Source organism: Oncorhynchus clarkii, chromosome 5, assembly GCF_045791955.1.
Source record: "Oncorhynchus clarkii lewisi isolate Uvic-CL-2024 chromosome 5, UVic_Ocla_1.0, whole genome shotgun sequence".
NCBI classification, from domain to species: Eukaryota; Metazoa; Chordata; class Actinopteri; order Salmoniformes; family Salmonidae; genus Oncorhynchus; species Oncorhynchus clarkii.
The window spans coordinates 36126435-36151963 of NC_092151.1; the positions used below are offsets into that span (position 1 = coordinate 36126435).

General features: G+C 41.2%; 1 protein-coding gene across 1 annotated transcript; it reads right to left on the reverse strand.

Annotated features, from left to right (window-relative positions):
- Positions 1–11054: 11054 nt before the first annotated feature.
- LOC139409984 (E3 ubiquitin-protein ligase NEURL3-like) lies at positions 11055–24612 on the reverse strand. Its single transcript, XM_071155400.1, has 4 exons — positions 24591–24612; positions 16930–17439; positions 16629–16811; positions 11055–11476 (listed from the first exon to the last, which is right to left on the reverse strand). Exons 1-4 carry the CDS (start codon positions 24610–24612, stop codon positions 11295–11297), a joined length of 897 nt encoding a protein of 298 aa, XP_071011501.1. The 3' UTR covers positions 11055–11294.
- Positions 24613–25529: the final 917 nt, after the last annotated feature.

Consider the following 25529-nt stretch of genomic DNA (forward strand, 5'->3'; position numbering starts at 1 on the left):
TCGTTCGAAAGGGGGGAGGGGTGTTGAGGAGTAATCCTGTACGTAATAAAGCCATTTTGTGGGGAAAAACTCATTCTGATTGACTGGGCCTGGCTCCCCAGTGGGCATATGCCCTCCCAGGCCCACCCATGGCTGCACCCCTGCCCAGTTATGTGAAATCCATAGATGAAGGACGAATTAATTTATTTCAATTGACTGATTTCCTTATATGAACTGTAACTCTGTAAAAATCTTTGAAATTGTTACATGTTGCATTAAAAATTTTGTTCAGGCACTACAATTTTTTACATTAATCTCTATTTCCCATTGAATGCGGAAATTGGTTTTATCATAGTAGGAAATGATAGAGGTAGGCCTATATTTGGATTTATTTCGTTTAAAAATATACAGTACCAGTCAAAACTTTGGACACACCTACTCATTCAAGGGTTTTTCTTTATTTTTACTATTTTCTACATTGTAAAATAATAGTGAAGACATCAAAACTATGAAATAACACACATGGAATCACACATGGAATCATGTAGTAAGCATAACAAGTGTTAAACCAATAAAAATATATTTTATATTTCATATTCTTCAAAGTGGCCACCCTTTGCCTTGATGACAGCTTTGCACACTCTTGGCATTCTCTCAACCAGCTTCACATGGAATGCTTTTCCAACAGTCTTGAAGGAGTTCCAACATATGCTGAGCGCTTGTTGGCTACTTTTCCTTCACTCTGCGGTCCAACTCATCCCAAGCCATCTCAATTGGATTGAGGTCATGTGATTGTGGAGGCCAGGTCATCTGATGCAGCACTCCATCACTCTCCTTAGTCAAATAGCCCTTACACAGCCTGGATGTGTGTTTTGGGTCAGGGTCCTGTTGAAAAACAAATGATGGTCCCACTAAGTGCAAACCAGATGTGATGGCGTATCGCTGCAGAATGCTGTGGTAGCCATGCTGGTTAAGTGTGCCTTGAATTCTAAATAAATCACCAACAGTGTCACCAGCAAAACACCCCCACACCAACACACCTCCTCCATCCTTCATGGTGGGAACCACACATGCAGATATCATCCGTTCACCTACTTTGGGTCTCACAAAGACACAGCGGTTGGAACCAAAAATCTCAAATTTGGAGTCATCATACCAAAGGACAGATTTCCCCCAGTCTAATGTCCATTGCTCATGTTTTTTGGCCCATTTACATCTCTTCTTATTATTGGTGTCCTTTAGTAGTGGTTTCTTTGCAGCAATTTGACCATGAAGGCCTGATTCACACAGTCTACTCTGAACAGTTGAAGTTGAGATGTGTCGGTTATTTGAACTCTGTGAAGCATTTATTTGGGCAATCTGAGGTACAGTTAACTCTAATGAATTTATCCTCTGCAGCAGAGGTAACTCTGGGTCTTCCTTTCCTGTGACGGTCCTCATGAGAGCCAGTTTCATCATAGCGCTTGATGTTTTTTGCGACTGCATTTGAAATTTTCCGCATTGACTAACCTTCATGTCTTAAAGTAATGATGGACTGTCGTTTCTATTTTCTTATTTGAGCTGTTCTTGCCATAATATGGACTTGATCTTTTACCAAATAAGGTTATCTTCTGTATACCACCCCTGCCTTATCACAACACAACTGATTGGTTCAGATTGGTTCAGGAAATAAATTCCACAAATAAACTTTTAACAAGGCACACATGTTAGTTGAAATGCAATCCAGGTGACTACCTCATAAAGCTGGTTGAGAGAATGCCAATTGTGCAAAGCTGTCATCAAGGCAAAGGGTGGCTCCTTTGAAGAATCTCAAATCTAAAAAATATTTTTTGAACACTTTTTTTGGTTACTACATGATTCCATGTGTTTTTTCATAGTTTTGATGTCTTCACTATTATTCTAAAATGTAGAAAATAGTAAAAATAAAGAAAGACCTTCAATGATTTTGTGTGTCCAAACCTTTGGCTGGTACTGTATATTATTTTTGAAAGAATTCCTGTCAAGACTTTTCTCGGTGTGCAGACATTTCCCTGAATCCTCTTTACAAGTTTTGTTGTGACATTTATGCTGCAATATGGAGAAATATAATATTATGCATGCACATATTTTACCAGGTACACTGATGAAAACACTATATTTTGTCCATGTCTTCGCTTAATGCAAAACTAGACAGTATAGGCCTACACATGTGAGACTTCGTAGCTACTACCAACCTGTCCATGATAGCTGACCAACCTGTGTCAGTCAAGTCATCATGGCTTTAATGAGAGATCCAGGCTCACCAGGACAGGTCTATTGAAGCAGGAGCCTGCAGAAAATGGGCACGTTCCCCTCCCCAGGTGTTGCTGACGTCTGCTAGATCTTGCAACGCCTAGATAGGTATTATACGTATCAGCAAACTACATCTTATGTTATAGAAATCTGTCAGTCGATGACATGGTCGATGACGTGGTACGCAATCATTGGTTGATGCATGCCGATGATCTGAGCCGGTGAACGTGACCAAAATCTACCTGACACTCAGACCAAGTAGTAGTGAGGAGGAAAAATGAATCTCTGCACAGACAGCATCATCTCCTCCAATGTACCTTACCCATCTTTATTTACATCAAAGTAATTGTCATTCCAGTAGAATTGACTCTGAGCAGAATTCAAATGAACCAAATTCTCTCTCTCTCTCTCTCTCTCTCTCTCTCTCTCTCTCTCTCTCTTTCTCTCTTTCTCTTTCTCTCTCTGTCTCTGTACCAGAGAATATTAATTTTGTCTGTTGGAAAATGACTGAATTGCCAAAACACCCTATCATGGTTTTAGTTCTAAAGCTATACAAGAAAAAACTATTCTCAGTGTTATCCTGGAAACCCAGTAGCCAGTTATGATTGAATGCTTGAGGCATTCAGTATTGAAAGAAGTGGTTTATAATAATTTTGGCTTCTGGCCCCTGCTGAATGTTGAATGTCCATCTTCCACATATGCCTTCGGGGCTTTCTTATATCTCTCATGCAAATGTCTCATCTCCTATTCAAAAGTGATCACTTAATTTTTTTACATAATAACAGCGTGATTTGTATTCAGATCATTCTATTTAAACTCATAAATTTAATATAACAGCTCAATATCTAAATTCAATTAAAATCATGGTTACACATAGTTAAATTATGTAGTTTTATTGTAATAAAATTGCACACACTTTGGGCAAACTAACACAGGCAGCCAACGTGTAAAGGTTGCCCCCTACTGCTTCATTCTGTAGCCAGAGGACTCCAGGGCCCAGTTTCAGAAAGCAGGTTTAACAAACTCTGAGTTTAAACCTGAACTCTGGGTTGACTAACTCTGAGCTGTCAAACTTATTCAACATTTTATATAATATGTATGTGTGTGTGTGTGTGTGTGTGTGTGTAGGGGTGTGTGTGTGTGTGTGTGTGTGTGTGTGTGTGTGTGTGTGTGTGTGTGTGTGTGTGTGTGTGTGTGTGTGTGTGTGTGTGTGTGTGTTTAATATTTATGCAGGTGCAACCCAACAGGCACAAAACATACTTGGCAGCAACTGAAGATGAAATATAAAAATATACTTCAAACAGGTAAGGTATAATTTCATTACAAGCAATTGTGATGTTGTTTAGCCTACACTACATAATTAAACAGCATTCAGTGGCTACATTCAACATGTGATATATTTTTAAGTAGTGACATTTAAAAAAAAAAAAAAAATTCAGCCATCCCAACACTGCCAGTATTTAATATTGTTTATTTGAAAGTAACACCTAAATGCCTTTATACATACAAGTCTCCAAATGTTGTGCTACTGGATATTGGATATGTTCAAATTTGACCTCCGTTATAGCCAATATAAAAACGTCTGAGGGCTGATAAACGGGTAAACATCCACCACCACACAGAGGCTGAGGAGATGACCCTCAGTCAAAACAGTGGGTGACCTATTACTGAAGGTATCATTGGAAGAAGCTCATCTGACCCAACCACCCCCCAGGACACAATGGCCTATATAAGAGGTTAGTTATTCAAATTATTAATTATATACTGTATGTACATTCATCCTTTTGCCAGTGTTGCCTCAGTGATGCCCACCCATCCATCTTAGACACAACTTAGTACGTTGATTTTCTTGTAGCGGTGTAATTCTTTGCAAATGACTGCTGTTACTTTTTCAGATTCGTAGTTGTCCTTCACACATCAATCTATTTTAAGGTGACTCAGAGTTATATATTTGAGAAATTGTGATGTGGCCTGCACACTGTTGTAAAAAACAAATTCAAATTAGGTGGGGCACTTTTCTGGGTAAAGTTTTCATTTGTCTAATCTTCATCTGCTACCAGTTACTGACGGTGTATTCTGTCTGGTGGAGCCTTCTCCCATAACATACCTCCATGCAGTTGTAAGTACTCTTAATACTCCACAGATTTCTCATAATGGTTTAGAGTAGAACATCAAAATGGTTCATTTTCATTACATTATAACCCCTTGTCAGCTGCCACAGAGAGAAGATACAGAGAAGTCTATTGAGGTTTACAACTTAAAAATAACCATCTAACAGTTGATAGTGTTGTATCATAATAAAACATTCACCTTTTTCTCTAACAGAGCAATGATGGAAATTACAATGAGGAAGAGGGTCCCTCCACCTCCACAGTACAACTGATGTTGTTCAGCATTGGCCCATGACTTACAATGACACTAAGTAGACCTGGCACTGTGAAATTGAATGTCATTTTTTTGTGTTCCTATAGCTCCCTGTGAAGCAGCTGTACAAAGTGTACTTAGAGAACCAAATTGAAAAATGTCATTTAGAAATGTACCACAAGGCTGCAGATGCTAAATATAAACATAGAAATGCAACTTCTGGAACATCAGTTAAAGGGGGTGAGGTGTCCACAGGTAGAACACCAGTTAAAGGTGGTGAGGTGTCCACAGGTAGAACATCAGTTAAAGGGGGTGAGGTGTCCACAGGTAGAACACCAGTTAAAGGTGGTGAGGTGTCCACAGGTAGAACATCAGTTAAAGGTGGTGAGGTGTCCACAGGTAGAACATCAGTTAAAGGCGGTGAGGTGTCCACAGGTAGAACATCAGTTAAAGGTGGTGAGGTGTCCACAGGTAGAACATCAGTTAAAGGTGGTGAGGTGTCCACAGGTAGAACACCAGTTAAAGGTGGTGAGGTGCCCACAGGTAGAACATCAGTTAAAGGTGGTGAGGTGTCCACAGGTAGAACATCAGTTAAAGGTGGTGAGGTGTCCACAGGTAGAACATCAGTTAAAGGTGGTGAGGTGTCCACAGGTAGAACACCAGTTAAAGGTGGTGAGGTGCCCACAGGTAGAACATCAGTTAAAGGTGTCCACAGGTAGAACATCAGTTAAAGGTGGGTGAGGTGCCCACAGGTAGAACATCAGTTAAAGGTGGTGAGGTGTCCACAGGTAGAACATCAGTTAAAGGTGGTGAGGTGTCCACAGGTAGAACACCAGTTAAAGGTGGTGAGGTGTCCACAGGTAGAACATCAGTTAAAGGTGTCCACAGGTAGAACATCAGTTAAAGGTGGGTGAGGTGCCCACAGGTGGATTTTACTTGTCTGAACAACACAAAAAATACAAACTACTGTACTTGCAGGAAATAAGGAAGAATTCATAAAAAGGCATATTGTCTTTATTTGACACTGGGGAGGTGATGGATCAATCAGAAATAATGGTAGCATATTGTGTCTCTGACTGCTCTTCCATCTCATGCGTCAACGGGGTGGTTAGGATCATTATCAGGATCGTTCACTGGTTGAGTAGGACATTGATTTCCTCTAATTGTGGCAATGTTGTGGAGAATCACACATGCCACAATGTCACATGCCCTTCTAGGGTGACTCTGAGCCTACGAAGGCACTGGAACCGGGCCTTGAGCATCCCAATGATCATCTCTACCCTGGCTCGTGTCCTGCAGTGAGCCAAGTTATGACATTGCTGAGGGCCGGACATAGGATCAGGGTAAGGGGTCAGCAAATAGGGGTGTGTTTGGAAAGACTTCCTATTCACATATGCAGCCAATCACACCTGGAAACCATAAACTATCTCAAATTAACTGGATAGAGCTTCAAGTCTCAAAGCTTCATACTAAATGAATTAATTATTGCTTTGATTGATACCTGCACTTTTGTGGAATTCTTCTGAGTCTTGTGGGTCTGTGACTTGAACACCACAAGAGTACAGTAAACGTTTCAGTGCAAGAGTCACATTTCTGACAGACAGCCAGACAGACGGTTGCCTTGGATATATGCTCAGCGTCACCGACGTTATGTAGAAAACTCCCGTTGGCAAAAAAAACAAGTGCAACACAAATAATTTGTTTCCGAACTGAGAGTATGTCCACGATGTGTCAAATGAACGATATAAGGACTGAGAATAGTGTTCAGATGAATGAAACGGAAACGCTCAAACACATAAACATCATGGAATGATTAAACATCCAAGCGGGGTCTGATCATCCTCTCCCGACAGATTTCTGTGGAGTATTTGTGCTTCAATATCAACTGTCTCTTCCAGAAAAGGACATGCCATGTCTGACACCACCTTCACTATACAGGCTTCAGCTAAAGAGGAGGAGAAATTCCGGGTAAATTGAAGAAAACCTGCCAGCGAGCAGGTTAGCTTCCTTCAAGGAGTATGTTGCCATAGTAACTGACTCGAAGTTTAAACTGAACTGGTTTTGTGAAACCGAAATCCCAGATTTTCCTTCAACTCTGAGTCAACTGAGTTTTCACTACACCTGCTTTCTGAAACAGGGCCCTGATATCTCAAGAGGTGATAAGTACAATGTTTGTCTTTATCTGTTGTCTAGTACTGTCTTTTTGCTAGATGGGGCCATCTACTTTAAGTGCTGCCTGTCTTCCCAGTAGCCTACTTGGTGTGTGAACTGCTGACTGCTCATACCTTGCAGATGATTGTTGACACATCAACCAGGATTAAGGGTGGTTTCTCCTCTCCTTGGCAATTAGTACAGGGAAGCGTGCTCTACACCTCTGCAAGGCAATTAACAATTAGTATTAGTACTTCAGTCTTCTATTTTCTCATCGCCAGCTGTAAGCAGCGGTCTCGTCGCAAAACTAAGACCGTTGCCGAAACAAAGACAGTTCTGCAGAATTATTCAAGGATGGAAAAAGAGTATCTTACTTTTTTCCAGATTTCATTTTGCTATTTTGTAGCTTTGGCAACTAAGTGTGTTTTCTAAACCTGTTCGCTCCTCCTGTAAACTTTACAGACGCTCCCCACCCCTTGGCTGAAACCCTTCTAATTTGGTGTACCCTGCGCGCACAACCCATGTGGAATTCCTGGTCTCTGGTAGCATTTGGAACTGCTGATCTGTGGGCAAGAACGCCGTGTTCATCTCAGCCTATTCTGCTCTTCAGTCCTTTGACTTTTTGGCCCTGACGGAGACATGGATCACCCCCAGATAACACTGCTACTCCAGCTGCTCTCTCTTCATCTGAATGTTTTCTCTCATCGTCCAATAGCATCTGGTTGTCGCGGTGGTGGCACAGGTCTACTCAGTGGAGCTTCTCTTTTCTCCCTCTCTCACTTGTCCTTTTCCTCATTTGAATTCCATGCAGTCACTGTCACTTGTCCACTCAAGCTTAACATTATTGTCATCTACACCCCCCAGGTGTCCTTAGAGTTCCTCAATGAGCTTGACACTTTGATAAGCTAATTTCCTGACGATCGCTCACCTCTCTTTGTACTTGGCGACTTCAACCTCCTGACATCTGCCTTCGATTCATTTCTTTCCAACTCTCTTTCCTCCTTGCCTCCACTGGCTTCCAGTTGAAGCTCGCATCCACTACAAGACCATGGTACTTGTCTATGGAGCAGCAAGAGGAACTGCCCCTCCATACCTTCAGGCTATGCTCAAACCCTACACCCCAACCCGAGCACTGTGTTTTGCCACCTCTGGTATGTTGGCCGTCCATCCTCTATGGGTCAGCCCCCTCTAAGTCCAGCCCAAGCTGTTCTCTGTCCATACACCACAATGGTGGAACCAACTTTCCCCTGAAGCTAAGACAGCAGAGTCTCTGCCCATCTTCTGAAAACATCTGAAACCCTACCTCTTCAAAGAGTATCTCAAATAATTCCCACATTCCCACAGTACAGGCCGCACCTCCCGAAATCATTCACACTGCAATTAACTATCTGTTCTTACAGAACCTCCTTCGCGTGTCAAAAGAAAAAGGAAGCATTCACTTCAGTCCTGTTTCTTCGATGTTTGACCTATAAATTGTCTCACTTCTACAGTCTTTCTCCAGCACCTCCTCTTCTAGGCGGAAGGTGTTACGACTGCTGAGGGGCTGTGGGTGTCTCTCTCTCTCCTGCCCTGGATTGTCTGGTAGACATCAGAATCCACAAGAGGATACCTCTGCCTGGGGACATCACAACTGTGACAAATGGGAGGGAGCGGTGAATAATAATGCAATTATGATACTCGTTATACACTATATACAGAGGAGTTACCTTTAGGTAATGAAAATGCATACAGTAATTGGAAGCGTCACCTCTCCCTGCGTGGGACACTTTAAAGAGTATCCACATGGGGGCAGCAAATGACTTTAATCACAATCTGTTGGCTACGATCATCGATTTACTGTCCTGAATCAGTCACCTCGTTGTTGTTGGGGATATGATCCGTCTTCCTGTCCACAGGAATCATGGAAAATATGTTAGGCACGGAAATCAAGGTAACTTTCTGTACTGGCGCTGTGATGCAATATTTTAGTTTTCTGTAGTTCTCATTACTCCGTTGACTGGCAGCAATCTAGAGACATTAAATCATAAAAAAAATATACTTGAATGCTTTTTAAACTGCCTATAGCTGCTTCAATCTGTATAGAGTATTGTCATACAATTCATATTAGAAATGCAGCACATAACAAAAATCTGTTCAATAAATCTCTTTACAGTAAAAGAACCAACCAGGTTATGACAGACTAACTCCTGAAGAAAAGGCACCCTTCTGGTCAGTCCAAAGACTGTTTCAGGTCTGTCATGAAGGGACCGAGAGAAACAAAGTGAACAGAACCCAGTCATCTGTTTACAATATGCTAATGAAGTGAATATATAACTCTTTCTCAGCATACCTGTCTATGAGGAATGTGAGCTGAGGTCTGGATTTCTGGCTGTTTTTCTGAGCCGGCACATGCAGCATCCCTGCAGGACTCTCCATTCATCTCCACTATGATATCACCCACTCACAAGTTAGCCAGCTCAGCTTCACTTAACCCATTCACCTGTAGATATAGAGACGGTGTGAGAAAATGGACTGACATTTTACTAAATGTAGAATGTTGTATCTGTTCATTTGTGTTGTGTGTGTGTGTGGCAGGACAGTCTCTGTTTGCAGCTACCTTGGTGAGAGGCGGAGGCACCATGGAGGTCCAGTCAGGGTTACCATCATGTCATCAGGGTAAGAGGTCGAGGAAACAGAGCAAGCTGAGTAAATCTGACAAGTGAGTGTGATATAACGCACATATAGCAAAGAGCGTGGTTAAGGCAGTTGAGCGTCTATGCACTTGTGAGATATGGAGCCTCCACCCAAGAACAGCCTCCACCCAAAAGATTGTATCTCTGTCAGTAAGTCGACTTATTGGTGGTATACACTTAAGCAATAAGGCACGAGGAGGTGTGGTTAATTAATGGCCAATATACCACGGCGGTGGGCTTTTCTTATACACAATGCAATGCAGAGTGCCTGGATACAGCCCTTAGCCGTGGTATATTGGCCATACACCACAACCCCCAGAGGTGCTTTATTGCTATTATAAATTGGTTCAATGTAATTAGAGCAGTAAAAAAAAAAAATGACATACCCATGGTATATGGTCTGATATACCACGGCTGTCAGCCAACCAGGACTCAGAGCTTGAACCATCCAGTTTATAATAGAGTAACATATAACAGAGTTAAAGCCTAATGTCTGTGGAATTGAACCCACCGATGACATTACTTTTACAATGTCTGCCTAATAAACTATTGTTAATATTGAACTGCCTCCCTCCCCTTCCACATGAATTACAAATGCTTATGCTTCTTGTTTATAGCCAAATACTCAAAGACAAAACTCATGTAGCCTAAACAACATTAGATATGTCATAGCCTGGAATAGCCCATCATTATTTATTTGATAAATATGAATAGATGGTGCATTAAATCCAACAAAATATTAATCTCACCTGCCTTGTCATTTAGTGCCCAGACAGTAAAGCTTGGAGACAGCGAAAGACGATTAGAGAACCACGACCTGTATCCAGATCCAAGCCCTGAGACTGCCCACAAGGGCTGCTTCACCCGGCCCTTGTGAGTCTCGAACAAACTTTCTGTCGGCCAAAGTATTGTAAGTGGATAAAATGAATAAACCCAGCAAAAATTGAAAAGTCCACTCACTGTCAACTGCGTTTATTTTCAGCAAACTTAACGTGTAAATATTTGTATGAACATAACAAGATTCAACAACTGAGACAAACTGAACAAGTTCCACAGACATGTGACTAACAGAAATTGAATAATGTGTCACTGAACAAAGGGGGGGTCAAAATAAAAAGTAACAGTCAGTATCTGGTGTGACCACCAGCTGCATTAAGTACTGCAGTGCATCTCCTCCTCATGGACTGCACCAGATGTGCCAGTTCTTGCTGTGAGATGTTACCCCACTTTTCCACCAAAGCACCTACAAGTTCCTGGACACTTCTGGGTGGAATGGCCCTAGCCCTCCATCCAACAGGTCCCAGGCGTACTCAATGGGATTGAGATCCAGGTTCTTCACTGGCCATGGCAGAACACTGGCAATCTCAACGCTCCCTCATGTGGTACCCTTCCTGCAGGCTCATCCTGACATGACCTACTGCATATTGCACACCGAAGTTGCACAAGATCTCTGCTGTAGCCTGGTACAGAAACTGTGTTTGTAGTACCAGAAATATTGATATGCTTTCATTTTGAGAATAAACTATTTTTTTCTTCAGTTGGCTACATAGTTGTCTGACTGTAATTTCCCTAGGCCTATTTATTTAAAGTTATCAAATAAAAGAGAAACGGTCTTCATTTTGGGTGCATTTATTTACATTTGGATTCATTGACAAATAAAACATCTACAGTGAGACGTTCTTCATCAAGTATTCATGCCTACATGTAGTATACATGCCTACATTATAACATAAGTCACAGTGAAAAATAGACAGTTGATATAAAAAAGAACATAAGGGAAATGTTTGCAATATTATGAACTAATATAATGCTGATTAGATTATCTTTGCTTTTCTCCCTCCTTTCCCCATCGGTTGGTCAACTTTTTATCCCCCTGTCCTCGTCGCTGTATCTGATTGACTGGCGACACAGCGGGCAGTTTCCAAACTCGGCCGTGACCCGCAGGGCGCAGCGAAGGCACAGGCAGCGGTGGGCGCAGGGAAGGACCACAGAAGCTCTAGCAGATAGACAGACCACGCAATCGCCAGCGATGTCCCGATCTACAGTGCAGAATAAATAGAAAGCAAGTAACTTTACGGTCACCAACAAAAGAGGCTGCCAAGAAAACTATATTGTAAATAGACCACAGTTCCTTTAGGTCAACAGAAATCCATATCCAAACATTGAAATAAAACTGTACAACTGCACAAGTGGCGACCCATCATTCAGGGTAGGTGGGGCACCTATTTAGCTAAAACAATGTTTTTTTGTTTTTGCATGTTATTTTGACGTTAATACGTGACACATCCGTTTGCAAACAATAAAAATAAAGATTATTAAGTTAATGAAGCGGCACACAAACATGGTCTATTTTTTGCTTTCTTAAGGCAGCTCCAATTTGCAGGTGTTTCAGCCTAGCTCAGTGCTTTATATGTTGGTGAGGCAGCCAGCGGAAAATATGTAATGGTAATGTTCTCTTGTTGCGCCGTGATTGGTTCAGTGTTCTGTCACTCATGGTGACACTACATCACCTCCAAATCTATGGGGAGAGCTCGAAAATTCAAGCCTCTTAGGTGCTGCAATAGGCTGCATTCAAACACTTAAAAGACACACCCTATCCCCTCAGCCCTCAAATTAAGTGGACTCTTCTGATGACGTATCATGATGTCTGATGAGTATACACTTGCAGGGCAAGGGGCGAGGGAGGAAGGAATGATTTTTAAAATGGACCACCTTGCATGGAAATTCGTCACTCGTTCATCGTGCGATGATTGTGCTTTCAGCCACTGTAGCCTGTGGGTGCTTAATATGCGCTACAGTCAATTATGATTGCATGTTTACTTATATTAACTATATCATTATTAATATACGCCTACTGTATGATAGCAAATTAATTAGCTAACTAACGTTAGCCTGCCTAGCTGGAACTTCTAAAGGAAAATGTTTTATTTCTACAATTTCCAAAAGCTAACCAAACAAAAACATCATTACTTTTACGAGATGTGTTTGTGCCGTCATGTGCGTTAGTAGCACAATTTCTAACCTTTTTACATTTGTTTTTATTACACTTGTATGTTGACTTATCCATATTAACATTGAGGTTTTAAGTTTTGGCTGACTTTTCATAGCGGATGTACAATCATTGCGAATTGAATTATGGGACATTTCAGGCCCCAACGTGAACATAATTGTACAGTCGCAAACTCAATCAAAAATGAGGGCTGAGGGGCTTACTTTGCGAACTTCCCTTGTTTGGCTAATAGTTTGGACCGACGTCCAAGATGGTGACGGGGATTCCCCCAAGGGCAAAAGGTGAGGGTAAGTGGACGAGGGCGTGTCTTTTATGAGTTTGAAATGCAGCCATAGAGTTACATTAGAAGTGCCCATCCAAGAAGGATCAAGGTCATTGGCCAAGGTAAAATTACGTCAAATCCCGTTATATCTACCGTAGCTTTGATTGGACTGATCATGCCAACATTATATTTTCAAAATCTTAGCTAGCAGTCATCATGAATCAAGTCGATAATCTACTGGAAAATCCTTTTCAATCTTCGATTGAAGAAAAATTATGAAGAAAAATCAGATAAAAACATATCGGTGCTCATCGGCCATTCGACATAAACATTACACAACAAGTTGGAAATTGCAAATTCAACAATGAGTGGTTTGGGAGGAATCTGTGGCTAACGGCAAGAATTGCAAAGCAATCACTAGCCTGCTGTTCAGTGGAGTGGATATGTGGTCCAAGTCTGGGTTTAAGGGTCTCTTTTCCAATTTTAAAAGGATAAACATTCAACATTGGCCATGCTGTCAATCCATTATGACTTCTGCTGCATTCAAAACAACTGGAAACTCGGAAATCTCAGACTTTAGTGCGTTCAAGACAACTGGGAACTCTGGAAAAAAATTAGCTCAGACCGGGAAAATAACAGTCATTCAACTCGGAATTTCATATTGAGAACTCTGACCTCTTTCTAGAGCTCCAACCTGAAGATCACACGTCATGACCTTGATTTTTAACCCCAGAGTTCCCAGTTGTCTTGAAAGCACCATAAATCCAGAGAATGCTAGACTTTGATGACAAAATCTGCCGACAAAGGATTGTTGCGCCACCTTCCTGTTCAAGTGAGCACAGCACAACAACGTGAGTTCAACAATGGCTTGTATGCTGCTGCTTAAATTCTGTAATATGCCAGTCAGATGTGTATACTGTAGCTAAGAAAGTAATACTAAGTGTATGGTATGTAGTAAGCTGTTGGTAGCCCATGTGCCTCACCCTAATAATTTGGTCCCTTTTCCCCTCATAACTTAGCCTACTGTTCTGACTTGGTGGTGCACATGTAGCCTATAGCCTGTTTTAGAGAAATGTAATCATTGATATTGTAAGAGCTTTCATTGTCTGCTTATATGCACCCTTTATTTATCCTACAGTTCTGACTTGGTGTACAGGGAAAACACTGTAAGAACGACCCATGTTCTAAATTTTGTCACTGTACATTACAAAAGTGCTGAACAAAATAGTTATATTAAATCCATCCTAGCTCAATCATTAATATCTTAATCAAAATTATGGATTGCCTCTTATCTGCTCATCGTCCCCTTATGCCAAAGTTTGTACATCTCAATTGTCAGTAGAAACCACATTTGTTTTATCAAGTCAGCCATATCAGCTATGTTTTTTTTTAAAGGCTGTAAATGACGCTGAATGAACTGTTTCGCTGCCAGACAAGGCTCCACTGATAGGCAGCTGTAGCAGTGGAAAGGAGTTGGGACAGCTTTATGTAGACCCTAACAGTGTGTGGGCACCATTTGTCACCGTTATAGTGCAATGAATGTATTGTTTAGGCTTGTATAGTGGCTTTGGTGGCAGGCATCTACATATTTTATTTTTTATTTTGAGTTTGCCCCACCAAGATATAAATTGCATTCGGTATTGAGACCCCTTGACTTTTCCCACATTTTGTTACGTTACAACCTTATTCTAAAATTGATTAATGTGTTTCCTCATCAATGTAATGACAAATCGAAAAAACTGGTCTTAATTTTTTAAATAATTTATACAAAATAAAAAACTTACCTTATTTTCTTAAATATTCAGACCCTTTTCTATGAGACTTGAAATTGAGCTTAGGTGCATCCTGTTTTCATTGATAATCCTTGAGATTTTTCTACAATTTGACTGGAGTCCACCTTTGGTAAATTCAATTGATTGGACATGATTTGGAAAGGCACACACCTGTCTATATATGGTCCCACAGTTGAAAGTGCATGTAAGAGCAAAAACTAAGCCATGACGTCGAAGAAATTGTCCCTAGAACTTTGAAACAGGATTGTGTCGAGGCACAGGTCTGGGGAAGGGTAACAAAAACTGTCTGCAGCATTTAAGTCCTCAAGAACACAGTGGCCTCTATCATTCTTAAATGGAAGAAGTTTGGAACCACCAAGACTCTTCCTAGAGCTGACTCCACCAAGACTCTTCCTAAGAGCTGGCACGCCGGCCAAACTGAGCAATCGGGAGTGAAGGGCCTTGGTCAGGCAGGTGACCAAGAACCCGATGGTTACTCTGACAGAGCTCCAGATGGAAGCCACTCCTCAGTAAAAGGCACATGATAGCCCGCTTGGAGTTGGCCAAAAGACACCTAAAAAGTGTCAAGGAAACAAGATCCCCTGGTCTGATGAAACCAAGATTGAACTCTTTGGCCTGAATGCCAAGTGTCACATCTTGAGGAAACCTGGCTCCATCCTTACGGTGAAGCATGGTGGTGGCAGCATCATGCTGTGGGGATGTTTTTAAGCGGAAGGGACGAGGAGACTATTCAGGATCAAGGGAAAGATGAACGGAGCAAGGTACAGAGAGATCCTTGACGAAAACCTTTTCCGGAGGGCTCAGGACCTCAGACTTGGGCGAAGGTTCACCTTCCAGCAGAACAACGACCTTAAGCACACAGCCAAGACAATGCAAGAGTGGCTTCCGGACAAGTCTCTGAATGTCCTAGAGTGGTCCAGGCAGAGCCTTGAACCCAATAAAACATCTCTAGAGAGACCTGAATATAGCTGTGCAGTGACACTCCCCATCGAACCTGACAGAGCATGAGAGGATCTGCAGAGAAGAATGGGAGAAATTCCCCAAATACAGGTGTGCCAAGCTTGTAGCGTCATACCCAAGAAGACTCTAGGCTGTAATTCACTGCCAAAGGTGCTTCAACAAAGTACTGAGTAAAGGGTCTGAATACTTATGTAAAATGTGATTTCAGTTATGATTTTTAATACATTTGCAAAAAAATCAAAAAATCTGTTTTTGCTTTGTCATTACGGGGTATTGTGTGTAAATAGATGAGGGAAAAAACTATTTAATACATTTTAGAATAAGGCTGTCACATAACAAAATGTGTAAAAACTCAAGGGGTCTGAATACTTTTCGAATGCACTGTATATGCTAAAATCGTCACTGCAACTGTATCAACTTTGTAAATATCTACACTCGCCAACCTGAATGCCCTAGCCTTTGGGGGGCCCTAAGCGAGATTTGTTTGGGAAGCCCCCTCTTGGAGGCGGATAGAAAAATGTACATTTTAAAATGAATTTCCTGCAATTCTACACATTTTTCAATGGGGAGAAGAGAAAATGTTGCAGTTTTAAAGCAAGCTTTCTACAATTCTACACATGTTGCCATTGGGTGGAGAAAAGCTTAGCAATTTGATAACAAATATAATTTTGCCATGGGGCAGAGAGAACAAGTATGCAGTTTTATAGCTAATTTCCTGCAATTCTAGACATTTTGTCAAGACTTAGGCCATATTAATGATATCTGAGTGCGAGTGACTAACAAAATCAATGGGGGAGTTCAGGGCCATTGGGCACATGGTACTCGGCCATGGTTACTACAAACTTAGATAGCTGGCTAGACTAACTTACCAATCTAAAAACTGTTAGCTGACATGGCTAATTGAGTGACTGTCAATGGCTGACATAAGAAAAAGACTACTGATGCACAACCAAATTTCGAAATTGCACCTTGTGTATTCTACTATTCTAATTCTCAACAATAAGTTGAGTCACCAACTGAGTTCTTAAATATATATATTTTAATATATTTATTTATTAATTAATTAACGTATTTATTTTGGTCCCCCCCTACTGGCTAAGACAGTTTATGTCGCTTATGCCTGGAGCCGGCACTGCCTGGCTTTAATAATGCAGTTAGTTACACACCTATAGAGTGGTCTATCTGTGTGGTAGGGATAGGGTCAGCAGAGAGCCTGTAGTCCTGAGGGGTGCGACAGGGATGATCCTCGTTCACACACATGCAGCTGTCCCTATGAGACACAGAGGGAGGAGGAGGGACAGGACAGGACCTCCGGATCCGCAACTTCAATAAGTCTTTCTTTTCTGATCCTGAAAAAGGAAGGAAGAACATAAAGCACTGATCAGTCGGAGTTAATGTGATACTATCTATAAAATAAAAGATTGTACAAGCTACTTTATCAACCAAGAAATTCACCATGTGCCTCACCCAATAGGAGCACAGCTCTGGTCTGTCCGTAGACATCTATCATGGCCCACAGGGGGCGTGTCACATCCACCCCCTTCAGTAGCTTGTACCTCAAACCATTTGGCCCCTCGTAAACCAGCATTCCTCGAGGGGTCACCCAGAAGCGGAGCTCTGCCCCTGGCATGATGAGGCTGGAGGGCACGATGGATGCCCAGTACCCGTAGGTGGTGGTGAGGTCAGGGATAGCCATAGCAGGAGGGAAGAGGGGCCCAGAGGAGGAGGGGGGTATGATGGTGAAGCCCAGCCGCAGAGCTCCATGCCAGTGTTGGTCACAACATTCCACCCGCAGATGTATCTTCTCCTGGACCCTGATTGGACGACTGCTGAAAGTCAGACCATTCTGGAAGGTCTCTCTGTCCCTCTCCACACGTCTACCTCCCAGACTCAGACACACATCGGTTCCCAAGGCCCCTTTGTGGAAGGACAGGGGCCCCAGACAGTGACGCCCACATATATTGGGTGGATACATCTCTAAAGGGGAGGGAGGAAAATTGTTAGCAAAACATTCTGAAACACAATTAAACAATCAGCTGACATTATTTACCAGGCAAGTCTACCTTCCTTTAAAACCTAAAGCTAACACACATTTTAAACTTTCTCGCAGATGGCTGACAAGTCAAAACATGTGGGAAGATGAAGTTTATGGATTTAATCTGCTTAGTACCTTAAAAATGTTTCATGTGTTGTACAGAATATTCATGAACTTTATTATTATATCATTTTGTTGACTACACTTAAGCAGAAATGTCCGTTCGTTTATGGTTTCATTATTTGCTAAATATGGGTAAATCTTTCAATATGAACATCAAATCAAAGTTATTTGTCGTGTGCGCCGAATACATACAGTGCCTTGCGAAAGTATTCGGCCCCCTTGAACTTTGCGACCTTTTGCCACATTTCAGGCTTCAAACATAAAGATATAAAACTGTATTTTTTTGTGAAGAATCAACAACAAGTGGGACACAATCATGAAGTGGAACGACATTTATTGGATATTTCAAACTTTTTTAACAAATCAAAAACTGAAAAATTGGGCGTGCAAAATTATTCAGCCCCTTTACTTTCAGTGCAGCAAACTCTCTCCAGAAGTTCATTGAGGATCTCTGAATGATCCAATGTTGACCTAAATGACTAATGATGATAAATACAATTCACCTGTGTGTAATCAAGTCTCCGTATAAATGCACCTGCACTGTGATAGTCTCAGAGGTCCGTTAAAGCCGGATTTGGATACAAAAAGATTTCCCAAGCTTTAAACATCCCAAGGAGCACTGTGCAAGCGATAATATTGAAATGGAAGGAGTATCAGACCACTGCAAATCTACCAAGACCTGGCCGTCCCTCTAAACTCATACAAGGAGAAGACTGATCAGAGATGCAGCCAAGAGGCCCATGATCACTCTGGATGAACTGCAGAGATCTACAGCTGAGGTGGGAGACTCTGTCCATAGGACAACAATCAGTCGTATATTGCACAAATCTGGCCTTTATGGAAGAGTGGCAAGAAGAAAGCCATTTCTTAAAGATATCCATAAAAAGTGTCATTTAAAGTTTGCCACAAGCCACCTGGGAGACACACCAAACATGTGGAAGAAGGTGCTCTGGTCAGATGAAACCAAAATTGAACTTTTTGGCAACAATGCAAAACGTTATGTTTGGCGTAAAAGAAACACAGCTCATCACCCTGAACACACCATACCCACTGTCAAACATGGTGGTGGCAGCATCATGGTTTGGGCCTGCTTTTCTTCAGCAGGGACAGGGAAGATGGTTAAAATTGATGGGAAGATGGATGGAGCCAAATACAGGACCATTCTGCAAAAGTATGCAAAAGACCTGAGACTGGGACGGAGATTTGTCTTCCAACAAGACAATGATCCAAAACATAAAGCAAAATCTACAATGGAATGTTTCAAAAATAAACATATCCAGGTGTTAGAATGGCCAAGTCAAAGTCCAGACCTGAATCCAATCGAGAATCTGTGGAAAGAACTGAAAACTGCTGTTCACAAATGCTCTCCATCCAACCTCACTGAGCTCGAGCTGTTTTGCAAGGAGGAATGGGAAAAAATGTCAGTCTCTCAATGTGCAAAACTGATAGAGACATACCCCAAGCGACTTACAGCTGTAATCGCAGCAAAGGGTGGCGCTACAAAGTATTAACTTAAGGGGGCTGAATAATTTTGCACGCCCAATTTTTCAGTTTTTGATTTGTTAAAAAAGTTTGAAATATCCAATAAATGTCGTTCCACTTCATGATTGTGTCCCACTTGTTGTTGATTCTTCACAAAAAAATACAGTTTTATATCTTTATGTTTGAAGCCTGAAATGTGGCAAAAGGTCGCAAAGTTCAAGGGGGCCGAATACTTTCGCAAGGCACTGTACTTACAGTGAAATGCTTACTTACAGGCTCTAACCAACAGTGCAATTTTTAAGTAAAAAAAACGATATTACAGTTGAAGTCAGAAGTTTACATACACTTAGGTTCGAGTCAATAAAACGCATTTTTCAACCACTCCACAAATGTCTTGTTAACAAACTATAGTTTTGGCAAGTCGGTTAGGACTTCTACTTTGAGCATGACACAAGTCCATTTTTCCACTAATTGTTTACAGACAGATTATTTCACTTCAAACTCACTGTATCACAATTCCAGTGGGTCAGAAGTGTACCTACACTAAGTTGACTGTGCCTTTAAACAGCTTGGAAAATTCCAGAAAATTATGTCATGGCTTTAGAAGGTTCTGATAGGCTAATTGGCATAATTTGAGTCAATTGGAGGAGTACCTGTGGAAATATTTCAAGGCCTACCGTCAAACTCAGTGCCTCTGCTTGACATCATGGGAAAATCAAAAGAAATCAGCCAAGACCTCAGAAAAAAAATTGTAGACCTCCACATGTCTGGTTCATCATTGGGAGCAATTTCCAAATGCCTGAAGGTACCATGTTCATCTGTACAAACAATAGTACGCAAGTATAAACACCATGGGACCACGCAGCCGTCATACCGCTCAGGAAGGAGACGCGTTCTGTCTCCTAGAGATAAATGTATTTTGGATCGAAAAGTGCAAATCAATCCCAGAATATCATTAAAGGACCTTGTGAAGATGCTGGAGGAAACAGGTACAAAAGTATCTATATCCACAGTAAAACGAGTCCTATATCGACATAACCTGAAAGGCCGCTCAGCAAGGAAGAAGCCACTGCTCCAAAACCGCCATAAAAAAGCCAGACTACGGTTTGCAATTTCACATGGGGACAAATATCGTACTTTTTGGAGAAATGCTCTCTGGTCTGATGAAACAAAAAAAAACTGTTTGGCCATAATGACCGTCGTTATGTTTGGAGGAAAAAGGGGGACGCTTGCAAGCCGAAGAACACCATCCCAACCGTGAAGCACGGGGGTGGCAGCATCATGTTGTGGATGTGCTTTGCTGCAGGAGGGACTGGTGCACTTCACAAAATAGATGGCATCATGAGGTAGGAAAATGATGTGGATATATTGAAGCAACATCTCAAGACATCAGTCAGGAAGTTAAAGCTTGGTCGCAAATGGGTCTTCCAAATGGACAATGACCCCAAGCATACTTCCAAAGTTGTGGCAAAATGGCTTAAGGACAACAAACTCAAGGTATTGGAGTGGCCATCACAAAGTCCTGACCTCAATCCTATAGAAAATGTGTGGGCAGAACTGAAAATGCGTGTGCAAGCAAGGAGGTCTACACACCTGACTCAGTTACACCAGTTCTGTCAGGAGGAATGGGCCAAAATTCACCAAACTTATTTTGGGAAGCTTGTGGAAGGCCACCCAAAACGTTTGATCGAAGTTAAACAATTTAAAGGCAATGCTACCAAATACTAATTGAGTGTATGTAAACTTCTGACCCACTGGGAATGTGATGAAAGAAATCAAATCTGAAATAAATCATTCTCTCTGCTATTTTCTGACATTTCACAATCTACAAACAACGTTGAGATCCTAAATGACCTAAAACAGGGAATTTGTACTATAATTAAATGCCAGGAATCGTGATAAATTGAGTTTAAATGTATTTGGCTAAGGTGTATGTAAACTTCAGACTTCAACTGTAGGCAAACAATAGATAAGTAAAGAAATAAAAACTAAAAAACACAGTGAAAAATAACAGTAGGAGGCTATATACCGTAGCGAGGCAATATACAGTAGCGAGGCTATAACGGTAGCGAGGCTATATACAGTAGCGAGGCTATAACGGTAGCGAGGCTACATACAGACACCGGTTAGTCGAGCTAATTGAGGTAGTATGTACATGTAGGTATAGAGTAGCAGCAGTGTAAAGGAGGGGTTGGGGGGCACACAATGCAAATAGTCCGGGTAGCCATTTGATTACCTGTTCAGGTGTCTTATGGCTTGCGGGTAAAAACTGTCCTTTTGGTCCTAGACTTGGCACTCCGTACCCCTTGCCATGCGGTAGTAGAGAGAACAGTTTATGTTGACTGCACATTAGCCCCAGTGATGTCCTGGGCCGTACGCACTACCCTCATGTTATGGATCTTTCAGTTTCATTATATGTCAATATGTCTCGTGCTAAACCCTTCTATTTTTTCCATAGTCCAAAAGTCATATGAATGAGTACATTATTAACATTATTATAAGCAAGACATTTCTCTGAAACATCCTCCTTGTACCTAGCTTTACATGATTAACAAGATCACGTGGGAAGCACGGTTTCTATACTGAAACTGATGTTAAACTCTATACATAGCATATTATGACTCCACAAACATTCCACTGTATGTGATTGTATGGTATCATTTACCTGGGTGCATTTCTCAGCGGCTTTCATTAAATCATTTGTTAGATACTTGCTAATAATTGGTCCCTAATTATTAAATTAGCAAATTTAAAAATAGATGTTAATTTCATTACTTGCACCATCTACACACAAACAACAATGGAAATCTTTCCAGTTATTAACCTAATCTCACAGGTCACCATTTAATATTAAAGTTGCCATTTTTTTGTTAGTTTTTACCTGGTTATTTCAAGACCTTTGAAATAGTTTGAATGATTCACCGCAGTTGTTTTGATGCTTTGTTCACATCCTGGTTGTGAAGTATGCATTTATCAAATCTGTACAATGGATTGTTTTTAATTGTTGTATATATTTATTTAGAAACCCCCAGCTGTTTACTCAATTACGGGAAATAGTCTACATACTCCTCTCGGTCAAGGTCCCTTTTTATGGCTTAGAATAAATAGACTCGGGTCTCCCGAGTAGAGATTCTGGGTTCGAGTCCAAGCTCTGTCGCAGCCGACCGGGAGACCCATGGGGCGGCGCACAATTGGCCCAGCGTCGTCTGGGTTAGGGGAGGGTTTGACCAGCAGGAATGTCCCAACGCGCACTAGTGACTCCTGTAGCGGGTAGGGCGCAGTGTACGCTGACATGGTCGCCAGGTGTACAGTGCCTTGCGAAAGTATTCGGCCCCCTTGAACTTTGAGACCTTTTGCCACATTTCAGGCTTCAAACATAAAGATATAAAACTGTATTTTTTTGTGAAGAATCAACAACAAGTGGGACACAATCGTGAAGTGGAACGACATTTATTGGATATTTCAAACTTTTTTAACAAATCAAAAACGGAAAAATTGGGCGTGCAAAATTATTCAGCCCCTTTACTTTCAGTGCAGCAAACTCTCTCCAGAAGTTCAGTGAGGATCTCTGAATGAGCCAATGTTGACCTAAATGACTAATGATGATAAATACAATCCACCTGTGTGTAATCAAGTCTCCGTATAAATGCACCTGCACTGTGATAGTCTCAGAGGTCCGTTAAAAGCGCAGAGAGCATTATGAAGAACAAGGAACACACCAGGCAGGTCCGAGATACTGTTGTGAGGAAGTTTAAAGCCGGATTTGGATACAAAAAGATTTCCCAAGCTTTAAACATCCCAAGGAGCAATGTGCAAGCGATAATATTGAAATGGAAGGAGTATCAGACCACTGCAAATCTACCAAGACCTGGCCGTCCCTCTAAACTTTCAGCTCATACAAGGAGAAGACTGATCAGAGATGCAGCCAAGAGGCCCATGATCACTCTGGATGAACTGCAGAGATCTACAGCTGAGGTGGGAGACTCTGTCCATAGGACAACAATCAGTCGTATATTGCACAAATCTGGCCTTTATGGAAGAGTGGCAAGAAGAAAGCCATTTCTTAAAGATATCCATAAAAAGTGTAGTTTAACAAGCCACCTGGGAGACACACCAAACATGCGGAAGAAGGTGCTCTGGTCAGATGAAACCAAAATTGAACTTTTTGGCAACAATGCAAAACGTTATGTTTGGCGTAAAAGCAACACAGCTGAACACACCATCCCCACTGTCAAACATGGTGGTGGCAGCATCATGGTTTGGGCCTGCTTTTCTTCAGCAGGGACAGGGAAGATGGTTAAAATTGATGGGAAGATGGATGGAGCCAAATACAGGACCATTCTGGAAGAAAACCTGATGGAGTCTGGAAAAGACCTGTGACTGGGACGGAGATTTGTCTTCCAACAAGACAATGATCCAAAACATAAAGCAAAATCTACAATGGAATGGTTCAATAATAAACATATCCAGGTGTTAGAATGGCCAAGTCAAAGTCCAGACCTGAATCCAATCGAGAATCTGTGGAAAGAACTGAAAACTGCTGTTCACAAATGCTCTCCATCCAACCTCACTGAGCTCGAGCTGTTTTGCAAGGAGGAATGGGAAAAAATGTCAGTCTCTCGATGTGCAAAACTGATAGAGACATACCCCAAGCGACTTACAGCTGTAATCGCAGCAAAAGGTGGCGCTACAAAGTATTAACTTAAGGGGGCTGAATAATTTTGCACGCCCAATTTTTCAGTTTTTGATTTGTTAAAAAAGTTTGAAATATCCAATAAATGTCGTTCCACTTCATGATTGTGTCCCACTTGTTGTTGATTCTTCACAAAAAAATACAGTTTTATATCTTTATGTTTGAAGCCTGAAATGTGGCAAAAGGTTGCAAAGTTCAAGGGGGCCGAATACTTTCGCAAGGCACTGTATGGTGTTTCCTCCGCCACATTGGTGCGGCTGGCTTCCAGTACGGCTTGATTGGGTTTCGGAGGACGCATGGCTCTCGACCTTCGCCTCTCCCATGTCCATTACAGGAGTTGCAGCGATGAGACAAGACTGTAGCTACCAATTGGATACCACGAAATTGGGGAGAAAAAGGGTTAAAAATATAATAATAATAATAAATAAATAACTCATTCAGAAATTATACTTAACTATACTTAAGTATATTTTTCACTTTTACTTGAGTCATTTTCTTTTAAGGTATATTTACTTTTACTCAAGTATGAGATTTGGGTACTTTTTCCACCACTGATAAAAACACAACGCTACAGAGCGCCAGTATCAGATAATCAGTTTAACTCTCTAGAAAGCATGCATATCAATTAACTACATACTTTTTGTGCAAAATGTTGCCAAATAGTATTTTAAATTTTGAATGTCTAATTATATCTACATTTCTAATTAATTGAATTTATGTACACGTGTTATATCTGTCTAGACAGATATTGATGAATACATCGGAATGTGAATAATATTCATATTGTATTCTTACCAGTGCTCATACCAATCTCCATCCTCTTCAGGTTTGCCAGTCTTGAAGTTGGCTTCTTCCCGTGGAGTCTTCACACTGGACTGATACAGTAGCAAGGCAGCAGTGATGTTGGCTCTTCTTAGTGTGGCATGTATAGTTTTGTTTTGAGACAGCACAACCTCTTCAGTTAAAGGTTGGGGGAGTGGCATAAAAACACAGCCTCCCCTACCCACTCTTCCACATATCACGTTGTCTTTGCTTAGCAAAATGACTTGGCAATATTTATACTTTAACTGTTTTATTTCATGTCTGCAATAAAGTAGAGGTGATGCCGGATCTGACAATTAATCTTGATGGTTGTACAGTCGTCTCAAATAAAACTGAAAGGACTGTGGCTTTACTCTGGACCCTGATCTCTCTTTTGACAAACACGACAAACATTTCAATTACAGCTTTTTTTCCATCTAAATAACATTGCAAAAATCAGAAACTTTGTCCAAAAATGATGCAGATAAATCCATCCATGCTTTGTCACTTCTAGGTTAGACTACTGCAATGCTCTACTTTCCGTCTACCTGGATAAAGCACTATATAAACTTCAGGTAGTGCTAAACACGGTTACTAGAATCTTGACTAGAACCAAAAAAATTATTCATATTACTCCAGTGTTAGCCTCTCTACACTGGCTTCTTGTTAAGGCTAGGGTTGATTTCAAGGTTTTACTGCTAACCTACAAAGCATTATATGGGCTTGCTCCTACCTCTCTCCCCAGTTTGGTCCTGCCATACATACAGTTGAAGTCAGAAGTTTACATACACCTTAGCCAAATACATGAAAACTCAGTTCTTCACAATTCCTGACATTTAATCCTAGTAAATTCCCTGCCTTAGGTTAGCTAGGATCACCACTTTATTTTAAGAATGTGAAATGTCAGAATAATAGTAGAGAGAACTATTTATT

Bases quoted from the DNA above. Each gene is read 5' to 3' on its own strand.
- LOC139409984 (XM_071155400.1), bottom strand. From the start codon at position 24,612: ATGGAGATTGGTATGAGCACTG. The intron at 16,812-16,929 runs GTGAGGCACATG...TTCCTTTTTCAG, and splicing joins CAGAGCTGTGCTCCTATTGG to GATCAGAAAAGAAAGACTTA. The intron at 11,477-16,628 runs GTGTGTAACTAA...TCTGCACTGTAG, and splicing joins ACAGATAGACCACTCTATAG to ATCGGGACATCGCTGGCGAT.